Source organism: Saccostrea cucullata, unplaced genomic scaffold (assembly GCF_032062105.1).
Source record: "Saccostrea cucullata isolate Sc308-1 unplaced genomic scaffold, CSIRO_AGI_Scuc_v1 ctg127, whole genome shotgun sequence".
Lineage (NCBI taxonomy): Eukaryota > Metazoa > Mollusca > Bivalvia > Ostreida > Ostreidae > Saccostrea > Saccostrea cuccullata.
In genome coordinates, this window is record NW_026940370.1 from 384773 (window position 1) to 411233 (window position 26461).

Here is a 26461-nt window from a genome sequence, read left to right on the forward strand (position 1 = left end):
ATCGTCATCTAGCGATCAGTCGGGTTTACGCGACCGCACGTGTCAGTGGATGCATCCGCAATAGAAAATAGCAACAGCTGTAAACCAATTTCTTTTAAAACGTTCACAATGAATAATAGCTTGAATATAAAATTAAATCCATTGTATCTTCAATTAATACTACTACAAAACAACGATATTATGTTTAATTTTTACGCAAGAAAAACGTTATGGTTGTTGCGGATGAATTTCTACTGAGAGGGTGCGTCGAATGACATGAATCACATTTTGGGACCGATTACTGTAATACAAACAATCTTAAATACGGTAAAATAATTACAAAATAAACACGAATATAACAAGACTATAAAGATTGAATTTCTTAATCTTAGCTGTACATTTACGATCTTCAATCCAATTTTAGCCGAACAACCTACGATATTGACCAGTAATGCCAGTATTACTGTATTTATCCATTTCCTCCATTTGTTTACCGCGCCTTATCATGCTTATCGTAAGTCGATCGTACTTGTAACATTAGAGTTATGGTTGTAGTTAAGATGCAATCACTATACAACAGAACAACACTCTGACAATGGCAATTAATTAAAATAATTTATGAAACCCTTCATATATCTTCGATTGACTGAAAAGAAATTAGATTGATATAGAGGATGGACATTTCTGACGATGTCTGGTCAATTCGCACCCTGACTCATTCGGACCAGGACACAAGGCTATCAGGCCCTATACTGTATTTGTGTTAAGACTATTTTTTTTTTAAATTTTATTATTATATGTTACTGGAGTCACTCACTTGACCTATTTGCAGATCTTTTGAAATTGTTTTTCTTGTTCGACGCCATTGAAGCCTTTCAGGCTTTTGATTTTGTCATGTGAGATATCTTGAATCGAATTATGATACAATGCATGACTGTTATATTTATCAATACTTAAAGTGTTGTGCAAATTCAAAATCCACCATTTATAATGGCTAAAAAACGAACAAATGAATCTGTCTAGGAAGAGACTTAATACTAGAAACAGATTAATTAATATAACTAGTATTTTACTGACTTGGGTATTTTCCTACATGTTTCAAAGAAAGATTTGTATTTATAATACAAGTGAACTTGTGTTAATTTTTTTAAAAGATAATTTAGGAAATATAATTGAAGAAGTTTGTATGTCCAAAAAATAAATCAAATCAAGTCAATAAAACAAAGACGATTTGTAACGCTTACACACTGACATACACATACACATATTAAATTTTTCACCTGTAGTATATTAATCTCAATTTTGTTTATTTTTTTTTAATCAAGTGAGAGAAAAATGCTTTAAAATAGTAAATAAGCTTCATTTTTCAATGATGCGCGAAATGTTGCGCAGTGGAAACCCTAATCGACCCTCTTAAAATGTTTTTATAAGTTCAAATCATTTCGCAAAAAGTCACTGATAACTCGAGCTTAAATCACTATCAATAAAATGGGGCATAATAATCTGCCCGTATGTAGGGGACAGGGTGCAAAACGTTGTTGTTGTGAAGGTTCATACGTGCCCAGTATATGGGGATATGATGATACGGGATAGTAAGACGCATTATTACATTTTGTTCTTTTTCTTTTAGTACTGTTCCGCTTCTCTATGATAAGGACATAGCAAAGGACGTAAGGGGTACCAATTTTTTCCCGATCTGTATCCTTCCATACTTGGCATTTCTGTGGATGCGTGGCTGACTTACTTAAGCTTCTAAGAATCCGTGTTGGTTCGGACACTTCTCTTCTGAATAGGAACTGGAACACAGCGGACCGTTGGTACTAACCTCATAGAACATTTGCTACCAGCCGATCTGAAACAGACCGGAGGGCTTTCCTCAGTTCAAAATCTTCAGTGTCCATTCGTTAAATTTTCTTTTCCAGGCTTTTTCCAGGGTTTGTTCTTTGTTTGCCATCGTTCATTTGTCTTCCAGTTCTGATGAACAAATTCTTTCTGAATCATTTCCATCATTGTTTCTCTTCCACGCAACGAGAAATTTACTCTCTAAGGATAGGATGTAAGTTGTTGTTCTTGCTGACTCTCAATGGTTTTCTTTAAATTCCGCAAACGGCGTTGGTTACATGTAGCTAAAGACTTTGTGGACATGGGAGGGGATTGATTGCAATTTCAAACTCAGACCGACATTCAATGTTGTAAAAGTGTAATTTCATGGCGCACGTGCGTTGAGACTTGAATTCATTCCAGCGTCTTTGGTCACATTCTTTTTGGTGCATTGACTTCTTTTTCACTTAAAGAATGGCCATTTGCTTTGTACAAAAGTTCCTGCATTAATTGTTTAGAAAGATGGCTGACTTGTTGACATCTGAAACACTCTTAATTCATTGCCTTACATTTTGTAAAATATCCTTACGTGGAATAATTCTCCACTGCGGTAGCACATTGAATCTGACTTTTGTAAGTATTTTGGGGACATTAATTGCACTGTTGTGTTTCTAAATGGTACCGAGATCTAGGTATTGCACAGAAAATGCAATACTTTGTATCACAAGTGAACTTGTTATGAAAATTTATTTAAATATAATTAGGAAATATAAATGAAGAAGTTTATATGTTCAGAAAACATATGAAGTCAAGTCAAAACAAAGACGATTTGAAATGCTAAGACAGGGAAACATGCACAAACGTTTTTGTAACTTGAAAGTAGGCAAGAGCAAAACTGTATTTTCTTGATGACGGAATTTATGCATTTACCTCATATATGAGTCTGACTTCCTTTGAGCCAGAGGATTGACACTAATATTCCTAAAATAAATACTAAAGAACATTTGCCTTTTTTGCTGTTTAAATATTAATTGTTAGATAAATAAATTCAAGCATATATGTCACAAATAAGCATTAAAGATAATCATTTTTATAAAATTAAATTATTATATGCTTAGATAACTAAATTTTGTAAAACTAACGATGTGACATTTAGATTAAGTCTGTAAAAACGCTATTAAAACCATTGTAAAAATGATAAAGCTTATTTTATCAAAGCTGACGGGTAAATCTGTTCTGTTCTTTTTTAACCAAGGTTGATTGATATTGCGGAATTAAAGATTTTCTGTGACGGTCTGTAAAGATAATAAAGCTTGTAACAGATGCATATGTAATATATAGGATATTCCCGTTGAATTTAAGGGGGTGGGAATATTTCTTAATCTGCTAGACGCGTGTGCAAAATAAATAAAGAAAAAGAAATGGGTTGCTCTGCTGCGCCGACCTAGAAGTTTAAATGCAGGTTATCTAGGTAATACCCCAAGTATATCTGAATATTTCTCTCTTTTCTTTTAATGTTGTTTGATGGTTTCTTTCTGATGAGTTATGAACTACTTACACAACTTTTATCTTAAAAATAAAAATCAAGGTTTTCAAGGTATTAAATGTCATATTGTGTGCCTTGATTACTATTATTAACAAAAAAACGTGTAAATGTAATTTGAGATGTGGGTAGTATCACAATTAAATACAAAAGGTTAATCGAACGAAGATCTCGAACTCTCGCTGTTTACAATGAATACCTGGTTCCTTATTTATTAGAGCCAACAATGTTGCAAAACTGCACTTGAATTAAGTGTCTATTTTGAAAAGAAATTGTGGTTTATACAGTGTAGTTGGAAACACAATATTTTCATAACTTTTTTTCAGAAACAAAATAAAGTCTGTAACACTTAATGTGTCTGTCAAGAGACAGACTGTGTATATAGTACTTCTGCTCACGACTGAATATTATCCTATTTGATTAAGGCGTAATCAAAATAAACAACGGACATTTATCAATAGTTTTGATAACTTCGTTCATCAATGTTTCTAATCTAATGATATCAATTTAAATATGGCTTGGAAAAGGCATATTTTGTGTTTATTGCTTTTCGTTTATATTTTAAAGGTATGTATTGTCAGCGACTTTTGTAATATGAAATTTGAATTATTAAGTGACACCTAAACAATTTCTACTTACGAAAATATAGGCGTCGAAAGCAAATTGAAAGTGTGTGTTTGGGGGGGGGGGGGGGGTCTAAACCAAAGGAAAAGGGTTAGCCCAAATTTTCAATGCTTATATGATGTCTTTCTTTGAAAAAAAAGTGCGGAGGCCAAGATCCCCTTAACCCCCCGGTTTCGACGCCTATGAATAACATAGATACGAGGAGCTATGCAAGAATTGTAACTTAAATAACTCGTATGATAAAGCATGATAAAAAGAAAACTTATGTATTAAAGTTTAAATCTATAATTGATATCAGCTAGTTCTTTTACATAATTGTACATTTCAAGGTTACAACTGGGAAGATAACTTTCTTCATCCACATAGATGAAGTGAAGAGTCCCGGTAATAAACTTCACGGCGGGGGATGTTGTCAGGGTGTGGTCGGTACCCATTGTACCAAGTTGTGTAAACCTGTACTCACCGTATGTCTCAAGTGAGTGATGTTTGACTTTTTTCACTTTGACAACCTACTGAACATCCGCACACATATTTGAATAATTTCATTTTTAATTGCTACAGAGACAGAAGTCATTCCTGTGTGTCAAGTTTTACCACAACATTAGACATGAGACGACAAGACGTCTTCTATGGTTCTAAAGTCGGAAATACAACCAACCCGCAGTTTTTAGAAATTGATTCATGGGTAAATTTTATTTAACACAAATATATACACCAGAACATGTAGAAAAGCTTTATATTAATAATTTCTGAGGCAGTCAGATATATTCAATAACTCTTTGTTATGTTTTAAACCCAGGAAAAATATTTGGACAAGATATCAATGAGAGTGGTAGATTTACAACACTCCTCCTCACCACTCATCTACCAAATAGAGTTCTCTGACTCCAATCTACAAATAGGAAACAATATACTGTCACAACACTGGCGACAAAAGAAATTGACAGCTAATTATTTTAGGGATAAAAATTCTTTCTTGTAAGAATTTTTTTTATGAATATTAGGTTCTTTAATCTTTTATACATACTATTAAATGTATCTAAGTCATACTTTTACTTACATTTCTATGTTTCAATCAAATTTAAACAAGTTATATAAATATATTATATAAAATAGGTACAGAAAAAATACATATAATTCCATAAACAATACATTTTATTTCAGTATTCAGATAACGTACAAGGCGTACTGTTCTGAGGGTTACTACGGATCAGACTGTACAGCTCATTGTCCTGGTAATCCACAGAAGTGTGTCGTCAACGGTCATACCTACTGTAAAATGGGTAAGATATCCATACCTACTGTAAAATGGGTAAGATATCCATATCTACTGCAAAATGGGTAAGACATCCATACCTACTGTAAAATGGGTAAGATATCCATACCTACTGTAAAATGGGTAAGATATCCATAACTACTGTAAAATGGGTAAGATATCCATACCTACTGTAAAATGGGTAAGATATCCATAACTACTGTAAAATGGGTAAGACATCCATACCTACTGTAAGATGGGTAAGATATCCATACCTACTGTAAAATCGGTAAGCTAAGATATCCATACCTACTGTAAAATGGGTAAGTTTGTAATTGAATAAGGTATACCTTTACTCAGTTGACAAAAACATCACTGATAAGAACGAAAAACCGTCTATTGCACATTTAACACCTATGATTCTTGTGTTTAATTTTCATTTTTAAATAAATTTAGGTACATGACCAATTTTTCATGCCAGCAGCCCCTGGGTATTTCTCGGAAAATAACACAATTTTTCACATATTAACTAGTTTTCCTCCATTCACAAAATATACTAGTAATAAGAAACAATCTCTTTAAATAATGGATTATTATAGAAACGGAACAACGTTGACCACACAAATAAACGATTAGAGTTTTGGCCATGAACATATTAATTTTTACAGTCCGAATTTCTTCTGTCATATTTCTATTTTTCCCCATTTTTAATCGAATATTACTATGTTATTGATGAAAAAATCAATATAATTCTTTAGGAAGCCAAACTTCTGGAATTATAGTTTTCCGAAAGACACCTGGAATGTTACATATTGTCCATTCTGTAATGTAATCTCAAAATCCTTGTAACTACCAAAACGATAATTATATGACATATTTATGATAGCTCTATTTAGTACAGAATAAATATTTTCTGAGAAAGAAAGGATTCTGATTTCATTGTTTTGATATTTTCTCCCCCAAAATATTTTATTTTATTTTAGTTTTAGATCCACTTTAGCCGTCAAATTATTTAGAAAAGAACATCAAATGAAATTTTCTACAACTCTGCTGCATCGTATTAGATTCTCTACACATTTAAAAATTACAGAAAAGCAATAAGCAATATTTTGTAACAATGTCTATATGAAAGTTTTTGTTATCTTGAGTACAAATAAATTGTGCAGAAAAAATACTGGGAAATCCTTCTCAACTTGATTCGTTTCTTTCTCATTACAACCTTGCATACGATAAGGTCGATTTCTATCCGATATTTAATTACATACAGAATTTGTCAGCCTGGTTAAAAAGCGCATCTAAACGGGTCTTTAATAACACTTCAGAAATGGAAACTTAATCTATTTTCATCCCTCATGTACAGGATTTAATCAAATCTTTAAATATTTGATTGATTTAAGACAGTGGTCATTTAAGGTACATCTGCTAAAATGTTTATCATGGTCAATTATGGTAGATAATATATTGCAGGTTGGCGTGGAAATAACTGCGATCAGGACATCGATGAGTGTGCTACACGACAGTTTTGTGGACACGGTACCTGTACAAACACAGCTGGTAGTTTCCACTGTAAATGTCCCTCCTCTGTTTACGGTCTGAAATGTCAGCTTGATGAGGATGAATGTCTTCTAGAACCGTGTAATGGAGGAGAGTGTGTCAACAAGATCGGAAGTTACGTGTGTCAGTGTAGAAACGGAACAACAGGTAAAAACTGTGATTCGTTGACTGCCCACCAATGTCACGGTAATACGTGTAATAATCACGGACACTGTCATGTTAAGCATGGCAAAGTAGTGTGTATATGCAACAATGGATATACCGGTACTGACTGTTCAATAAAAAACTCGTGTGCTAACAATCGGTGTCAGAATGGTGCTACATGTGTGATAACTGGATCTAACTACACGTGCCATTGTGACAAGGGCTTCATGGGAGAACTTTGTGATAAAGTTGATTATTGTGCAACGACTCCCTGCCAAAATTCTGGATCTTGCACTAATACCGATTCTGGATATAATTGCTCATGCACTGATCATTTCTTGGGACAGAACTGTAGCACGTACGATTATTGTTTTGGAAAGGCCTGTAGTAAACGAGGACAGTGTCAAAACAGACCAAACAATTACACGTGTCAGTGTACTGCTCAATATCTTGGCAACGACTGTGAGCTGATTAATTATTGTCATAGTAAACCGTGTCATAAAGGAAACTGTTCAAATGCCAACTCTGGTTTTATTTGTTCTTGCAATAAAGGGTTTACCGGAACAAACTGTGATCAAGTTGATTACTGTAACGGAAAGGACTGTAACGGACATGGACACTGTCAGAACGGGCAGCATGGTTACACTTGTATCTGTAATCCTGGTTTCCTAGGGAGTAACTGTGAACATGACTATTGCTTCAATAATACCTGTAAACATGGTGCTACTTGTCATAGTGGAAATTCTACTTATACATGTTCGTGTAAACCTGGTTATAAAGGAACTTTTTGTGAAACACGTGATTACTGCAACGGACAAAGATGTAGCGGCCATGGAACGTGTCATAATGGACGAAGTGGATACGCTTGTTCCTGCCAATCAGATTATCGAGGAAATGATTGTGAACTGAAAAATTACTGCAATAGTAATCCATGCAGACATGGACGTTGCAGCAACAAAAACACAGGATATAATTGTTCTTGTAATGGAGGGTATCAAGGAACGAACTGTGATGCAATAGATTACTGTTTTAATAAGCACTGTTCTAATCATGGTACCTGTCACGTCACAGGAAATTCTTACACTTGCACTTGTAATGGTGAATATATTGGAAAAGACTGTCAGACACGGAATTATTGCTATAACCGACATTGTTCTAACCACGGAAATTGTCGAAACGGCCGTGATTCTTACACATGTCAATGTAATGCTGGATACCTTGGAAAAGAATGTGAACAAACTTATTGCTTTCACCACAATTGTCAGAACGGGGCCTCTTGTGTTAATGGACACTCTAACTATACGTGTAAATGTGCTCCAGGGTATATAGGATCGTACTGTCATACACGTGATCACTGTTACCATCAGAACTGTAGTGGACATGGAACCTGCAATAACGGTCAACACAACTACACTTGTAGTTGTAATCCTGGTTATTTAGGAAGGGATTGTCAAAATGATTATTGCTCTAGCAACCCTTGTAAGAATCGGGGTACCTGTAAAAGCGGAACCTCAAATTATTCATGCTCATGTCCTGCTGATTACATTGGACGTAATTGTGATATACGTAATTATTGCAACGGACATAGCTGCAGTGGACATGGGACTTGCCAAAATGTAAAGCAGGGTTACATTTGTCTGTGTAAGTCGGAATACCTCGGGAATAACTGTGAAAGGAATAATTATTGTCACAGTAATCCTTGTAAACACGGAAACTGTTTTAATACAAATAATGGTTATAATTGTTCTTGCAATAGTGGATATATCGGAACAAACTGTGATCAAGTTGATTACTGTAACGGAAAGGACTGTAACGGACATGGACACTGTCAGAACGGGCAGCATGGTTACACTTGTATCTGTAATCCTGGTTTCCTAGGGAGTAACTGTGAACATGACTATTGCTTCAATAATACCTGTAAAAATGGTGCTACTTGTCATAGTGGAAGTTCTAAATATACATGTTCGTGTAAACCTGGTTATAAAGGAACTCATTGCGAAATACGTGATCACTGCCACGGACAGAGATGTAACGGTCATGGAACATGTCATAATGGACGAAGTGGATACACTTGTTCCTGCCAACCAGATTATCGAGGAAATGATTGTGAACTGAAAAATTACTGCAATAGTAATCCATGCAGACATGGAAATTGTAATAATACAAACACGGGGTATAGTTGCTCTTGTTATGGAGGGTATCTCGGGACAAACTGCGAAAGAGATAATCACTGCTATAATAAGCACTGCTCAAATCATGGTACCTGTCACATCACAGTGAATTCTTACTCTTGTACCTGTAATGGTGGATTTATCGGGAAGGACTGTGAAAGACGGGATTATTGTTATGATAAAAATTGCTCTAACCACGGAAGTTGTCAAAACGAGGGGAGTTCCTACACGTGTCAATGTGTGAATGGTTACCTAGGTCAAGACTGTGAACACACTTACTGTTTTCATCATCAATGTCTCAATGGAGCCTCTTGTGTAAACGGAGCCACTAACTATACGTGTAGCTGTGCTCCAGGATATAAAGGATCGTACTGTCAATCACGTGATTACTGTTACCACCAGAAATGTAGTGGACATGGAACCTGTCAGAACGGTCAAAATAATTATAATTGTACTTGTAATCCTGGTTATTTAGGCAGAAACTGTGAACATGATTATTGCTTTAGTAGTCCCTGTAGGAATCGGGGTACCTGTCAAAGTGGAGCCTCAAATTATTCTTGCTCATGTCCTGATGATTATATGGGACGTCATTGTGAAGTGCGTAATTATTGCCATGGAAAGGACTGTAACGGACATGGACACTGTCAGAACGAGCAGCATGGTTACACTTGTATCTGTAATCCTGGTTTCCTAGGGAGTAACTGTGAACATGACTATTGCTTCAATAATACCTGTAAACATGGTGCAACTTGTCACAGTGGAAGTTCTAAATATACATGTTCGTGTAAACCAGGTTATAAAGGAACTCATTGTGAAATACGAGATTTCTGCCACGGACAGAGATGTAACGGTCATGGAACATGTCATAATGGACTAAGTGGATATACTTGCAGCTGTCAACCAGATTATCGAGGAAATAATTGTGAACTGAAAAATTACTGCAATAGTAATCCATGCAGACATGGAAATTGTAATAATACAAACATGGGATACAAGTGTTCTTGTTATGGAGGGTATCTAGGAACAAACTGTGATAAAATAGATTATTGCCATAATAAGCACTGCTCGAATCATGGTACCTGTCACATCACAGGGAATTCCTACAATTGTACTTGTCATGGTGGATTCATTGGTAAAGACTGTGCAACACGGGATTATTGTTATAAACAAAATTGTTCTAACCTTGGATCTTGCCAAAACGAGCATAGTTCTTACACGTGTCACTGCAGGGCTGGATACCTAGGTAAAGACTGTAAACAAACGTACTGTTCTCATCATAAATGTCTGAATGGAGCCTCTTGTGTTAATGGTGACTTTAACTATACATGTAAATGTGCCCCAAGATATATAGGATCGTACTGTCAAACACGTGATTACTGTTACCATCAAACCTGTAGTGGACATGGAACCTGTCAGAACGGTCTACATAACTACACTTGTAATTGTGAACCAGGCTCCCTGGGAAGAAACTGTGAATACGACTATTGCTCTAATATTACATGTGAAAATGGTGCTACCTGTCATAGTGGAAATTCTAATTATACATGCTCGTGTAAAACTGGTTATATAGGGGTCCTTTGTGCAACACATGATTACTGCAATGGACAGAACTGCAGTGGTCATGGAACCTGTCAAAATGACAAAGATCGATACACTTGTGTCTGCAATGAAGGATTTCGTGGAAATGACTGTGAAATGAAAGACTTCTGTAATAATAAACCATGCAGACATGGAAAATGTATTAACACAGAGAGGGGATATAATTGTTCGTGTAATGGAGGGTATCTCGGAACAAACTGTGAAGAAGTAGATCACTGTTATGATAAGCAGTGCTCAAATCATGGTACCTGTCACAACGAAAAAACTAATTACTCTTGCGCATGTGATGAAGGTTTTCTTGGACAAGACTGTGAGATACAGAATTATTGTTATAATCAAAATTGTTCTGACCATGGAACTTGTCAAAACGGAAATAAATCCTACACGTGTCAATGTAACGCTGGATTTTTAGGTACAGACTGTGAAAAAACTTACTGTTCCCGTCATCAATGTCAGAATGGAGCGTCTTGTGTAAATAGAAACTCTAACTATATGTGTAAATGTGCGCCAGGTTTTGAAGGTTCCTTCTGCCAAATACGTGATTATTGTTACCATCAGAACTGTAGTGGGCATGGAACCTGCCATAATCGACATGCTGCATGTTTCCGTAATGAAACTTGCTTACACAACAACCAAAACTATTCATGTGTTTGTCAAGATGGATTTAAAGGTCCCAATTGCGAAGTCACTGATCATTGTTTACACAACAACTGTTCCAATGGAGGGACGTGTATTAACAAAGATTATGGATACTCTTGTTCTTGTCCCTCAGCCTACATCGGTACCCATTGTGAAAAACGGAATTTCTGTGACACACAAAGCTGTAATAATAACGGAACTTGTCAAAACTTGGACAATGATTTCAAATGCAACTGTGGTATAGAATATTTCGGTCGGAATTGCGAGAAGAGGAACTTTTGCCACCAACACTTGTGCAATAGCCGGGGAAATTGTAGCAACAATGACATTGGATATGTTTGTCATTGTGAACTTGGATTCAATGGAACTGATTGTGAAGAAATAGATTACTGTTTCAATAAACCTTGTCAAAATGGGGGAGTTTGTCAGCAGCAGGCAGATGGCTACGTCTGCCATTGTGCACTAGGTTTCCAAGGAACTAACTGCACAGACAGAAATCCATGTATAAATCATACGTGCAGCGGTCATGGCATTTGTTCTACAAATAATGGCGATTACAGTTGTAAATGCAATGGTGGATATTTCGGAAAAGATTGTCAAGATCAGGATTTTTGCTACCAGATAGACTGCAATGGAAATGGAACCTGTCATAATATATCGAATGGCTTTGAGTGTAAATGTAATCCAGGGTTCAAAGGGCTTAAGTGTGAAGTGAAAGACTACTGTCATAATTATGAATGTAACAATGGAACCTGTCGTAGTGAAATTCATCAAGCAAAATGCACGTGTCATGAAGGGTATTCCGGTAAACACTGCAATATTTTCGACTATTGCCATAAAAATCCTTGTCTTAATAGTGGCACATGCTATAATGGAACTTCTGATTACTCTTGTGTTTGTAAAATTGGTTTTATTGGTGGGAACTGTGAACTTGTGGACCCTTGTCTTGCACAAAAATGTAATGCTCATGGGACCTGCAAAATTATCCCAGGTAATAATTTTGTCTGTGAATGTCATAGAAATTTTACAGGGAAATTCTGTGAAGCGGCTCCACCAACAGTACCCCCTACCTCATCGTCAGCTCAAGTAATCAGCAAAAGTTCTACACAGAGTTACACAACTGTTAATAGTTCAAGTACGACAAAGAGCATATCAGAGTCATCAACAAGCAGGCAAAATTTTATCCCGTCTTCAAAATCAACATCAATGTCACCTGCCAACTCTCAGTCTGCCATCACGTCAGCACATAATTTTTCAACCTCCGAAAAAGTTACTAGCAGGTCTTCAACTTTAGCTCCAGTATTTGCCTCTACCTCTTCTCCAGTATCTTCCACAGAGAATATGAAAACAGATTTTACAACATCTACTGCATCTGCAAACTTTGCTACAAATATGTCCAGTCCAACTCCTGTCTCCTCCACTGAAAGCAAGAAAACGATTCAAACAACAACCTCAGCCAAACCTGATAACGTGACAAGTTCACAACTTTTATCCCAGAAAACAACTACTATGACATCCACTTCCACAAAAACAACCACGCAAACAATTCCCATGGAAACAACAACTATTCCTAAACCCACAGGTATAAACACGGTTAATTCACTATTCATCATATATGGTTAGACAATAGAATTGAAAAATAATAAAAAGTTTTATATCATATACGCTTATAAAATTTAGATTTTTAATAAGACTTTTTTTTTCTCTGCAGAAGTGATTTTCGAAGGAAATGTGAAATTTGCCATGGAATGGCATCCCGCTCTACAAAACAAATCAAGCGCTGAATACAAGAATATTTCAGATCAGTTTCTAATGTTGGTATGTAAAATGTCAAATTACGAGGGCTGTTCGAAAATTATTGAGACATTTTGTATATTTTGCTTTCTAATGAACGTCTTTCGGTGAAAATTTGCATATACGTTTGACATACACCAAGAATACATATAAGCAAAAATATTTTATAAATATTAAATATTTTCTGTACAATGGTATATAAATGCGTCATCAGTAGGGGTACCCGGAGCAGTCTCGAAATCAGATATTGAAAATTTGTAACACCAACGTTCTAACTCTTCATGGACCCATAATAAGAGCGGAAATAATTCTGTTTATGTGTATAATTTTTTCAGCTGTAATTCAAATTCATGTTATGCAACTTTGTTAGAATTTTGATCAGGAATACGGAGATGATAAAAAAATTAAGCGCGGTAGAGAAATCTGCTAAGAACGAAAAAAATGGATTTTGACGTCAAGGGCGGAGCAGCGAACATAACTAAAATTTTGTGTAGCGCAATGTAGAACTCTTTTCTAGACTCAACGACCTGCTTAAACAATAACAACGAGAAAAAATAATGTGTTAGGGTTTGTAGATTTGTTGTTCATTGGTATATATTTTTTTAACAATTAATTCAACCAGAATAAAATTAAAAGCTCCGGACGACCATCAGTTATTACGTACGGTATTAATGTCGTTACGATATTAATATCGTTGACCTGCTAGCATAAATCGGCAGTGCATGATTTTAAGTCATCTTTTCCACAAATGTAAATTTTACACTCAGGTAGCAACAGCATACATTTTTAAGGAATAGTTTAAGAAAAGAGACTGTTTGATTTTTGTACTGTTATATGAAATTACAAAGAAGGAAAAGTACACATGCTTCCAGATCTGTCACATGCGCAACCAACTCCGGCTGACGTGACGTTAAATGACGTAGCGATGCTGCGCCGGGTCGATAGACATATGCATGTTTATCATTTCACCGAAACTTTTCTTATTGTCATAGGAATTAGAAATTTTGCATGTGTTTTATTCGTTCTTTATAAAATGTTGATGAATTTTCATGTGAGTATATCCGTCCTTTATGGAGTAAATGTAATTGTCTCAATAATTTCTGAACAGCCCTCGTATATTTAGTAAATATTTATTCAGTAATTCGTATGTTTTGTGGAAGAATACATACCTGGCTATATTTCTTTCCAGATGGCTTCAGTGTATGAAAATGGAGAATTGAAAAGTGTTTACATTAGCACAGAAATCATCAGTATCACGTAGGTCGATATTTGCTCTACCAATGGATATTATATTTAAGGTCTTCCGTCTTCAGTGTTATTCTTAGGTTTCTTTTTCCCTATTATTATTTTTTTCCAACCGATTTTTGTGCACGCGATTTCTCAGAAATGGCTCGGTCAATTTATATGAAATTTTCATATGTAATAGATCATCAATCGATCTTGATAGGTTTTTCAGCGTTTTTATGACGTCACTTCCGGTCGTTAGATATAGACAATTTTCTGATTTTAAAATGCAATTTTGTCTTAACTTAGTAGCGAAAACTGCTTAAGATATGAACTTAAGACTAATTGGAGATGATAGTTTATGATTTATAGCGTTGCAGAATCGCCTTTTCGTGCATTGTCAATACTTCCGGTTAATAAACAAAATTTTTCAACTTTTGTTTTTTAATATTTTTGTTTTTGAATTGAATAGAAACGCTTTTGCAGAAGCCAAATATATAATTTGTTTGAAAATCGAAAAAGCCAATCTCGAGATATTTGCATTTGAAAACTCGAAGCGGCGATCCCGATGGCTAAATGGTTAGCGCGTTGGATTGTCACACGGGCGACCCGGGATCGATCCCCCGTGTGTCCAAAAAATTTTATCACTTTTTATGCTCGATCTTTCGTTATTTTTTAATTTTAGACGATTTGCAACAACATATTATAAACTTTTGAACATATCTTGCGTAATTAGGGGTCAAAAAGGGACAGAATGCTGAATCTTTGACGCTTCATATCTCGAAAAGGGGGGATATATTGATAAGCAATATTGAACAAAAGATGGTCAGAATAATGTTCTAAACAATATGTATACTTTGAATTTGTGTAAAATGGCCCTAGTAAGGACTTCAAGAGTGGCCCCTAAATATTTTCATTCAGCATATCTCCAAAACGAAAAGAAATCTTTGAATAGGTGTTGAACAAAAAGTCTTGGAAATCACAAGACCTTTCATTTGATATCAAGAAAAAGGGGCTGACAACTCAAATTAGGGGCTCAGAGGGGCCGAAAATCTTTCATCTTTAACTCTTTAATGATCAATATTTTGTTATACATTACAGAAGGAAATATATTCATGTTAACGATTTGCAACAATATATTATGAAATTTTGATCATATATTACGTAATTAGGGGTCACAAGGGATCAGAATGCTAAATCTTTGACGCTTCATATCTCGAAAAGGGGGAATATATTGATAAGCAATATTGAACAAAAGATGGTCAGAATAATGTTTTAAACAATTTGCATACTCTGAATTTTTGTACAATGGCCCCATTAAGGACTTGTAGGAATGACCCCTAAATATTTCAATTCAGCATATCTCCACAACGAAAAGAAATCTATGAATAGGTGTTGAACAAAGAGTCTTTTAAATCACAAGACTGTCAAGAAAAGGGGGCTGACTACTCAAATTAGAAGCTCAGAGGGGCCGAAAGTCTTTCATCTTTAACTCTTCAATGATCAATATTTTATAATACATTTCTGAAGCAAAAGGCATTCACCTTTATGATTTCCAACAAAATAGTATTTTAAAATTTTGATCAAATGTTACATAAAAAGAGGTCACAAGGGACCAGAATGCTATTCTTTGACGCTTTATTTCTCGAAAAGGAGGAATATTTTAATAAACCATATTGAACAAAAGATATTCAAGATATTATATGAATCAAAAGAAGGAATTTTAATGGAGGAAAACTTTAATTCATTTTCTTTTTACAAATATCTCAGTCAAAATCACATCTTATCTTATCAAGAAATCGGACGGAAAACTTGCTCGTTGCTCGCAACGAGATCTCATCTAGTATTTACTATATTTGCGTTGATCTGGGTAATAGAATATTTTCTTACAAATGTTATGTTAAATTTACATCTTTTCAGTCGAGGTAGTATTGACATTCAATACAACCAGACATTTAAGGATCCAGAAGTGGATTTAATTAATGGAACCGTTATAGAAGTAACGAACAACACTGTCATCGACGTGTTCGAAAAGGGGATAGAGAAACTGGAAGAACATCCATCCAATCACATTCAGGCTCTAGCACAAACATTTAATATTACTCACGCCAAAATAGTACTCCGAGGTGAGTTTCGATTTCTTCATATTAATCTTATCTAAAATATGATAATTGAATTAAGAATATCCATACACATGCTCTGATTACTAGCATTTTAAATTGGAATGAGGATCATTGTGATTACAATAAGGATAATGATAATTTTGTTTAGAACTGCCGCGGCCTACTCGACCACCCACCTCTCCATCAAGGTCATCATCTATTTCTCAGTCAACAGGTATGATTGCTAGTAGCCATATAATCATTGATAGAATATTATCATGAAATATGTATGCAGAATCAAAAGAAAGGTTGACCTCTATTATATTTACAGCTAAATCTACAAAATCTATAGAAGTTACAGAACTACCCGAAAACACAAAGGTAAAATTTTAAATAAAACTTTTGTTGGGTATAAAATCTCCTTAAAATGTTGTGAACGAGGATCGTTCAATAAGTAATGCAAAATAGGAAAAAATCGTAATACATATTCTTACTATAGTTTCAGTCCCTCACTGCATTCCCTGTTACCCTTTACCCATGTCTTAAGACTTTGTATCCATGAACAGAAAGAAAAAAGGGCACATATATGATAGAAATGTTGTAATTTTTTTTCTTTGACGGAATTGGGATGATTACATTGTAAATTTTCATTCTTTTAGCAATGTCTTTTCATGTAAATCTAACATTTTCTGATATCATCTAGCACACAACATCCATATTTTCTTTATTCCCCTCAATCGACCAATTTGAATTTTTTATTTAAACTCACCCACCCTCTTTTTTTAATTTGGAATTATTGAATCAATCTCAAAAGTATACAGCATTAAAGGTATTTTTCCCACATATAAGAACCTTATCTTTAAGATTAGTTTGTCCACGATTTTTGTAAAAAGCAGTTTTCAAATCATGTACAAGCGCTCTCATTTTCATCTTCTTGGCAGAAATCATTTAAAATAGTTTTAAGCTCAATATAGTGACCATCCTTTTTTTAAAAGTGAATTCCTTTGCAAGGTACATGGAAAAATTCATGTTCTTTGTGTTTAGGAGCTCCTAATAGAACAAAAGTCAAATGCCCTTGACACTTATTATGAAAAACTGTACATTACTTGTTAAACGATCCTCGTTTTTTTTAAAATGAAATTACTGAAGACGCAAATACGAGGGTTGATCCAAAAGTTCGTGGAATTTCTTTCTAAAATTTTATCGTGATTTGATGAAAGCCAAAAACAGGCATATTTATAATATAGAGTCATAATGCAACAATATTGGAAAATTTCACTACTTTCCAATTATCAATAAGGTTACACGAGCTTTCGCAAAATGGATTGTTGTGAAACCCGGGGGAGACTTCGATGTTACGTCAAGTTTGATATGTCACGTCACGTTATAGAAGCTTCTCACCCTAATGTCCAATTCGAATATGTAATTCTACAAAATGCTGCCCTTTTCTCCATTTTTTTCTCTAGAAAAGCCTTGGTATACTCTCGCACCAACTTATCTCCATTTTGTACTCATATTTTAAAATACTCCCAATCTTTCCATATGATGTTCCAATTTCAGTAGCAATGTCAAGAACAGTACGTCAGCCGACAATGTCCATTAACACTTTTAATTTGTCTAAGTGGATCAACACTTAAAACAGCGCCCCCTTTATGAACGTCCATGGACGTTCTATTTTCTTAGATTTCTTATGCCAGTGGAAAACCAGCAACTAAATGCATTTTAACTCAGCCTATATCAATAATATACACGTTTCAGATAGAGTGATCCCGGAATTTTCAACAAAACGTGTGACTTGACCGAAATTTGACGTTGTCTAACAACTTTAAAAAGATGAACAATTAATCACCAACTAATAAACTAAATATCCAGAAAATTCAGTAAAACTCTCATACAAAGGTTTATAAAAGATCAAACAATCGTAATAATGATATAATTTTCGTTTTATATACCACATAGGGCGGTTTTATTCACATTTCACGTATTAAGAATTATGATGATAATAAACGTGTTAATGTCTCCCCCGCATTTCCAAACAACCGTTTCTATGGCAACTGCCATAGAGTTACGATCATGAATATTAAAATTGTTTTTTTATTTATAATATTCAACAAGTGTTTATATTCTTATGTGTAATTTTCATGCAATTTCACTTAAAAACTTATAAAATATGAAGAAATTCCACGAACTTTTGGATCAACCCTCGTATTCCAGATCCTTTAAAAAAAATAGTCAAGGCATAGTTATATAAAATGCTTGGATTTATAAATTAAAGTGAAAAACTGGCAGTATCTATGAAGTGTAACAAAATTACACACATTTTATATTATACATATAATATCATTTCTAGCAACTGGGACAATGACAATACCTTCTTGTTTTTGTTGCCATTCGTTTGAATTCATTAGCTGCATTTTAATAAAAATTTACATAAATTTGAATTCCTTTTAGGGGCCTTTTTCTTATTTTGCATTGCATTTCTTTATTTATGTAAAAGCATGTAGATTTGGGCAGAATGAAAAAAAATAAGTTTTAAACTGTTTTGTTGATTTTTTTTAATTGTCTATTTCTCTGTTCTTCATAGCTTGTAATATATACGTATTTTTTCAAGTAAGATTGTGTTTCTATTTTTTATAAATTTACATACATATACTAGTATTATTAATTTATAAAATACAATTATGTTCCAAACCTCAGATCAGTGTCTACACACATTTTTTCTATCAATATTTATTACAAATACACTTTTACAGTCTGCTCATCATTATTTTACAAATGAAGCAATCGCGACCCATAAAGATATTCAAATTAAAATAGCTGTATATCTTAAGCTTAATCAGCTCAATTTTGTCCTAGATTTTAACAAAGGTAGCGTCCAGTGTATGAACTTTCTAATAAAGACATGTTCATAGTACAGATGTTCCTCAGTCATCTGTACTTTATTTACAACTTAGGCGTTAATAAACAGTCAAGTGCATAAATTCGGAACAGACTTTGATAACAAAAATTTTTGATATGAAATAAAATCGTCAAGTAAAAAACATAAGATTTTATTGAAGATGCCATATTGAGATGCTAATGTTGCTTAGTTTATTTCATAATTTTAGAAAGTTTTCTTTTTTTTGTAAGAATGACTCTAACCAAGCTACATAGCATCTTTGTATCCTAACTTCTACTGAGGAATATTATTTCTATATGGAATTTTTTTTAAAAATCTTTCAGAGATGAGTGGGAATATTTATATAGAAGCATACTCAAATAATGTACACTGAGATTTTTATTTGTTCAAATCATCACCCGGAACAGGGAAAGGTTTTTTTCTGGGGAAAGGAGTTGCAAGAACTTGTTACCAAAACCTTTGTATGAATTACGCAATAAAATATGTTCAAATCATAACAAAATAAACAAAAAACCGGGACAGGAGTTGGAAAAATTTGATATTATTATTATTTTTTTTTGGGGGGGGGGGTAATTAGTAATTTGGCCAGGTTATAATTTGTTTCATGCATGCACTTATTCGTCGGTGGTTAAACGGTACCTTGTGTCATACCGTTCAACTGCAAAGCCAGAAAGACTTTAGATCAGCAATGTGGTCTATGGTCCTCTTGTTACAATTACTGTAAATTCCGATGGTGAAATTTTTAGTTCATTCTTAATGTTCTTATTAGATAGTTATTCCCATTTCTTTTGAAGTCATATAATTAATATAATTTTAAAATTAAGTTAATCTTAGTCGGTGAACAAGACCGGGGAATTTAACTTTATTGATAAGTTTAAGGATGCTAACTCTGTTGGATAATTTATGATATTGACACAGTTTGATAAATAGATGAAACATAATATGTTTACAAACAGATTTGAGGACGTTTACAGAGACGAGCAGTTTGTGTATCAGTTAATCTGATATTACTTTGTCATTATCGGTAAAATTCGGACAAGGTCAGGACGAGTTTTACATGGAAAAATTAAAAGATACGCATGTCTATATAGCTAATAAGCCTACTTCAAAAAAGAGTATTCTTAAACATTATATTAATTATATGACTTCAAAAGAAATGGGAATAACTATCTAATAAGAACATTAAGAATGAACTAAAAATCCATTTTTCCCATTTATAAAATTAATTTGTTTATTTTAAAAAAATGTCTAAATCAGCCCAATTGGCATAAGATTGTAAAACACTTGGTTAACCAACTAGGTGTACTTAAATTATTTTATCCATCTAGGCACCTGTTTCCCTAGTATCCAGGAGTTCATGGTTTATGATCTGTGGACAAATCTGGTTTATTACTTTTTTTAGATAGTAAACTGTTTGTTTTCTTCAGTTTTCACTGATCTAAACTTTATTATGAAAATTTGAAATTGTTATAGATACATGTATATACATTTCTTATAAAACTTTCAACAACAAAAATAAGTACTGAAATGGTAACAAAAGACCATGAACAAAAACCCATATACTCTAAGGAAAAACGCTTAAATGTATAGCAGATTATTATTTGATTGTGAGTGAATTTTAATTGCAAATTGTATTCTAACGACCCTTTAAAATGAAAAAAAATGATGATCTGTGATCCTACAACTAAACTCTCTCCCCATATACAGAAAAAACAGATTCCACTTCTATACTTCTATAACATTTCTTGATCAGGGTATCAGTCAGCATTTACTCTGAATGAAATTAAATATGATAAATATCAAATAATAATAAATAAATTTTTTCTCATAGAGCTGGCTAAAATCTAACATGGGCGTAGTGATTGGAGCCTCTGTGGGTGCGTTTGTCCTGGTAATTGTTGTGGGCTTTATCATATGGAGAGTCAGGTTTGTGCCAGTTTTCCTATTTACACGCACTTGTATGTGTATACATGTACTTTATCCTTTAGATTTGTATAATTATGTAGTCAGCCCTCGCCTGCATGATGAGATTATTTTACAAAATCTATTATGTCATTACTTAATCTTTTATGTAATTGTTTAATCAAACATATCATTGTTTGAGGATTTTTAGTATAATATCCCCTAATATTTTACATTATTGAAAAGTATCATTTTAACATACATGTGCAAATAAATGCTGTAAATTCGGATTCAAAGGAAGAAAATCTACTAAATTAAACTCCATAAATTTTCTAGTCAATTTTAAAGAATATGCCTTATTTATATATTTGTTTTCATTATTAAAGGGACATAGACACAGTTTCAGCTAAAACTTTTCAATTTTTTCCAGTTTACTATGTTTACGATTACTTAAATATTTTTTTTTTAATGATCTTCTAAACACAAGGCAGATTTAGAGCTCCAAATCTTTGATATGTAAAGTCTCGTACCATAAATTTGTTAACATACATAGGTTAAATATATTAATATATGATCATTTATAGCAGATTTTTTTAATTAAAAAAAAGTTAATTCTAAATATGATTAGACATGCAGTTTCTAATGATTTGCTGAATCCTGTTTTGTTATAAATACAGTGTATGGTATTTTCTATATGTATATAAACAAAAACAAGGAACGAGCCTTGTTAGATCACATTACGAAGAATTTTAAGTTCTGTATCCCCTTTGTAAATCAATATATGATGTTCATGTTTTTGCTAAACATTTGAATTGCCTCAATAAGGAATTGTATATATTAAAACGGTTTGAAAAAAAAAGTTCTGTTGAAACTGTGTCCATTAAGAACAAGAAACAAAGTTTTCCACCATTATACGTATCCCTGACTGCTTTAATTACCTAAGTTTTGTGTATCTTTTGACTGAAACGTTAAGTCAAATACATTGAAAAGACATAAAGCTTTATTACTTGGTAGAAATAAAATGATGTTGTTGACGTTTTTACTAAACATATTTTCAGAGTGTCTATCCCTTTTAAAGTATATCCTAAACACATCCAGGAATTACATATTGTGATTCCAGGATATTGATCATTTGCTTATTGTATCACAATATCACACTTGACGTTGAGCACGTTGTTTGTTGGTGTCAGTTTCGGTAATGTCAAACTTTTTACCGTGAAGTTCTAAAAAATTAATTTGACGTTACTTTTTTGCTAACCTTTTTAAAAGGAAAAATATATACCCAGTAATACCGCCAATTATATAATGCAGTTCATTAAGAACACATGTGATAATCTACCCATTTACAGGCACATTGCGGGAGGAAAATCTAAGCATGATTTACATGTTGTATTTTTTTAAAGTTATTATTTGAAGAGTTTAATTACATCCTCTTCCAAACAAAGATGTTTCAGCGAGGTACATATACTTGTACATAATTGTTATATATTTACATACACTGAATATTTTCTCCTTTATTTCTTAAGAAAACCCATTGCGTTAATCACTGCATGAACTACATTAGGCATGTCGCCTGTAAAGATTTCTTGATCAGTGGCTGTTCCATCAATGAAACGTATAAAGACGTTCGCATCATTAATACAATAATTAAGCTTTTTAATCCTTCTTTAAATGATTATTTAAACAGTTATAAATATAAACAATAAAATGTCTTTCTTTGTTTGTTATTACTGGAATGAACGGTCGCAGCTATTGCAGAAAAATTTACATAACCCGCTTACGCGGGTTATGTATTTTTTCTGCAACAGCTGCTTCCGTTCATTCCAGTAATAACAAACAAAGAAAGACATTTTATTGTTAAAGTTTACAAAGCAAGCAGAAAGCCCTATGACCATAAAGTGAGAACAGACTTGAATTAGAATTTAAAATCAATATAACTTTTGAATTAATCATAGTAACAACACAAAATTTTTTACCATGGATGTTTGTATTGCAAATTTATACAAACTTGCAAACTTTTGATAACGTACATTTTATAAACGTCAAGCTTTTCAAAAACATAATTTTGACTTAAGTCTGCATGTTCTCAGTTTTTGGTTTGCAGGCCTTGTCAGTAAATAACATTACCGTTTGTCTCTTCCAGGAAACGTAGCGCTGACAAGGATGCCATACTCTGGGACGATAGTATCGCACCCACGTTTACTAAACTCGATCAATCTGAGGAATATGCCCTTTCTGCTACCAACCCTACCTATAATAGTTATAGTGGTGGAAAGCTTGAAATAGACTGCTCTTAACATCAGTAGTGTGTAGCAACCATCCATCCCTATAATACTTTCATCATATGCACTTTCAGTGGATAAATGTTTTTGTATGATATAGTTGGATGTTAATGAATATAAAGTGTATGTAGTTGGGAATTCATCATCTTGTGTTTTTCAAAGACATCATCGTTTTATTGGCTTATGGAATGATTGCTCTATTTTTCATTTTCTTTGATTTTCTTGATATTTTTTTAAATGGTTCGAAAATTATAGCGAATTTGCCATTTTTGTAATTTCAGATATTTCTTCGCTTTAATGAAAAAATTATATTTTTATTTTTTTCACTGAGGATTAGTAATTTTTCGTATAATAATTTTTTTTTTCACTTCCGAGTGAAAACTTTTTTGCACAGTATAAATGGATATCATTTCTTTTATAAGATGAAAAAACGTATAGATTTTTTGTTTTACGGGGCAAATACATATAATTGTTATTTCCATTTTATTTTTGATATCAAAAAAGAAAATAAATTTTAAAAATACGTTTTAACTTTTCATTCTTATCACCTTTTAGAGCACTGACGCGAACGAGTAAAAGACTCGTTTTTGCTACAATTACATGTACTATAGCATTATCATTTAAAAATAAAGCATGTTTTAATTATCATACGTGCATGTTAAGACCGCGGAACATTTACTGGCAAAAACTGGTATACAACTTGCGTCATTTCTATCTGTTACTATCAAAACATTCAGTGATAGACGAAGACAATGAAATGGGAGGGTACAATTCGACGCGGACGTGGGGAAAATGCAGATCGAAATTCATTTTCAATCCAACTGAGGTGTTTTCAAAGCAAAGAGTGAATGTATGATCCAAAAATCAACTAATTTCAACTCCCAAATACATATTGTTTGAAGTTCACATTAATATGAGTTTTAGCCTATAATTTTTAAGACCGCGGAACATTAACTGGCAAAATTGGAAATATACAGCTTACGTTATTTCTATCTGTTACAATCAAAACATTCAGTGAAAGACAATGAAATGGGCGGGTACAATTCGACGCGGACGTGAAGAAAACATCGGATTGAGATCGAAATTCATTTTCAATCCACCTGAGGTGTTTTCAAAGCAAAGAGTGAATGTATGATTCAAAACCGCGGTCTTATTTAAGGGTGAAATAAACATTTGAGAAATAAACATTTTCTTTATAATGCAAGATTGTTTTATGAGTAGTGTCTTCGAAAGTTCATTCGATGATTTGAGCACTACTTATAGGCGAATCTGTGAACTCATTGACTGAAGTACGGAATTTTATTTAACCGAAATCTACTTCGAATTGAAATACTAGTATTTACATGTATATTATACATGACCTTATACCTGAGGCACAATTATACAGATCGAGGAATATTTTTGTGACAATTCCTACGCACCGAATACAACTGTACGGTGTTAAACGGTCATATTTATTATGGAGACTGTCCCGTTATTGTGAATCACTATAGGTTTGAATCAAAGAATGTCGATTAATTGCTGAAAGCCTTGTTTGGTTTTATGAAATTAAAATGTATGTTGTCCAGTTTGGGAAGAAGAATCGATGAACTAGGTGTGTAAGACACAGATGAAGTTTTAAGCTAGCAGTTCATCATGGTCTATTCATATGATTTTATAATTCTTAAAATGTTTAGACCATTATATTTACATCCACTGAATATTTTCTTCTTTATTTCTTAAGAAAACCCATTGCGTTCATCACTGCATGAACTACATGAGGCATATCACCTGTACAGATTTCTTGATCAGTGGCCGTTCCATCAATGAAACGTACAAAGACGTTCGCATCATTAACACAATAATTAATATTTTTAATCCTACTTAAAATGATAATTTAAACAGATATAAATATAAACAATAAAATGTCTTTCTTTGTTTGTTATTACTGGAATGAACGGTCGCAGCTATTGCAGAAAAAATTCACATAACCCGCTTACGCGGGTTATGTATTTTTTCTGCAACAGCTGCTTCCGTTCATTCCAGTAATAACAAACAAAGAAAGTATTTTATTGTTTAAATAATATACATGTATGAACATGACTTCAAAATTGAATTACAAAAACTTATTTAGTTTTTTTAATTGTTTTTACAAATAAAGGAAGATAAGAATTTGAATGACTATATTATACTCCTTCTGTCGAAATCTTAATCTGGAGTTTGCCTTTAATTTACTTCTAAAAATCTTTGTTATATATCATTTATAGGGAGTCATTGAAGGCGGCTAAATCTTTTAATTCCTTTATTTGGCTTTAAGAGAGAAAGCTCTTATATTGAGCTCTATATTCTGGTAAAACAACGGTACATGTATGTTTGTTTGTTTGTTTGTTTGTTTTTTTTTTTTTTTTTTTTTACATATCTTCCCTCCCAATCTTTTGGAATATCAGATGAAAATAAAAAATTTGGAATATAATATCTTATTTTGAATTATATCTGCTGTAGTTCAAAAATCGACACTTAAATATTTGAACAGCCCGAAGTCGTACGTATTTCCACATGAACGAAATATTGTACTATACGTGCACATTGTTCATAAACATAATGATATGCATGCAGTTCAAACATATGCATAATGTCAAACATGTACATGTGCTGATTTTTATTTGTTGAATTGGTTTTAGGGTGCGTCGGACGGGTGTTGTTAAATTTGAGGATTTGGAAACTGTCTCTTCCCTCACAGGTTTACAGAAATCTAGTCTAAAGGGTCAAAAAGGAACAGAATTACTGCATATGAAAGCCAGAAAAAATCAGGACTAGAACATTCATTTTTCTCCGAAAGAAAAGCATGATTTCTTATCATTACGAATAATAACCGGTATATGTATTTATTTGGAATGAAGCTGTTATTGTTTCATTTCATTTTTCATTTTTTTTTTATACATAAATGTGT

The 26461-nt window shown here is 33.4% G+C and overlaps 2 protein-coding genes across 2 annotated transcripts; both read left to right on the plus strand.

Moving 5' to 3' along the window:
- The first annotated feature begins 653 nt into the window (after positions 1 to 653).
- On the plus strand, positions 654 to 9035 carry LOC134255267 (neurogenic locus notch homolog protein 1-like). Its single transcript, XM_062737781.1, has 9 exons — positions 654 to 733; positions 1610 to 1649; positions 4270 to 4442; positions 4529 to 4652; positions 4767 to 4945; positions 5132 to 5250; positions 6690 to 8471; positions 8677 to 8747; positions 8799 to 9035. Exons 1-9 carry the CDS (start codon positions 654 to 656, stop codon positions 9033 to 9035), a joined length of 2805 nt encoding a protein of 934 aa, XP_062593765.1.
- Positions 9036 to 9589: 554 nt separating this feature from the next.
- On the plus strand, positions 9590 to 26434 carry LOC134255213 (fibropellin-1-like). Its single transcript, XM_062737723.1, has 8 exons — positions 9590 to 12911; positions 13041 to 13147; positions 14313 to 14380; positions 16268 to 16473; positions 16619 to 16684; positions 16781 to 16830; positions 21180 to 21274; positions 26193 to 26434. The coding sequence occupies exons 1-8, from the start codon at positions 9671 to 9673 to the stop codon at positions 26326 to 26328; spliced, it is 3969 nt and encodes a 1322-aa protein (XP_062593707.1). The 5' UTR covers positions 9590 to 9670; the 3' UTR covers positions 26329 to 26434.
- Positions 26435 to 26461: the final 27 nt, after the last annotated feature.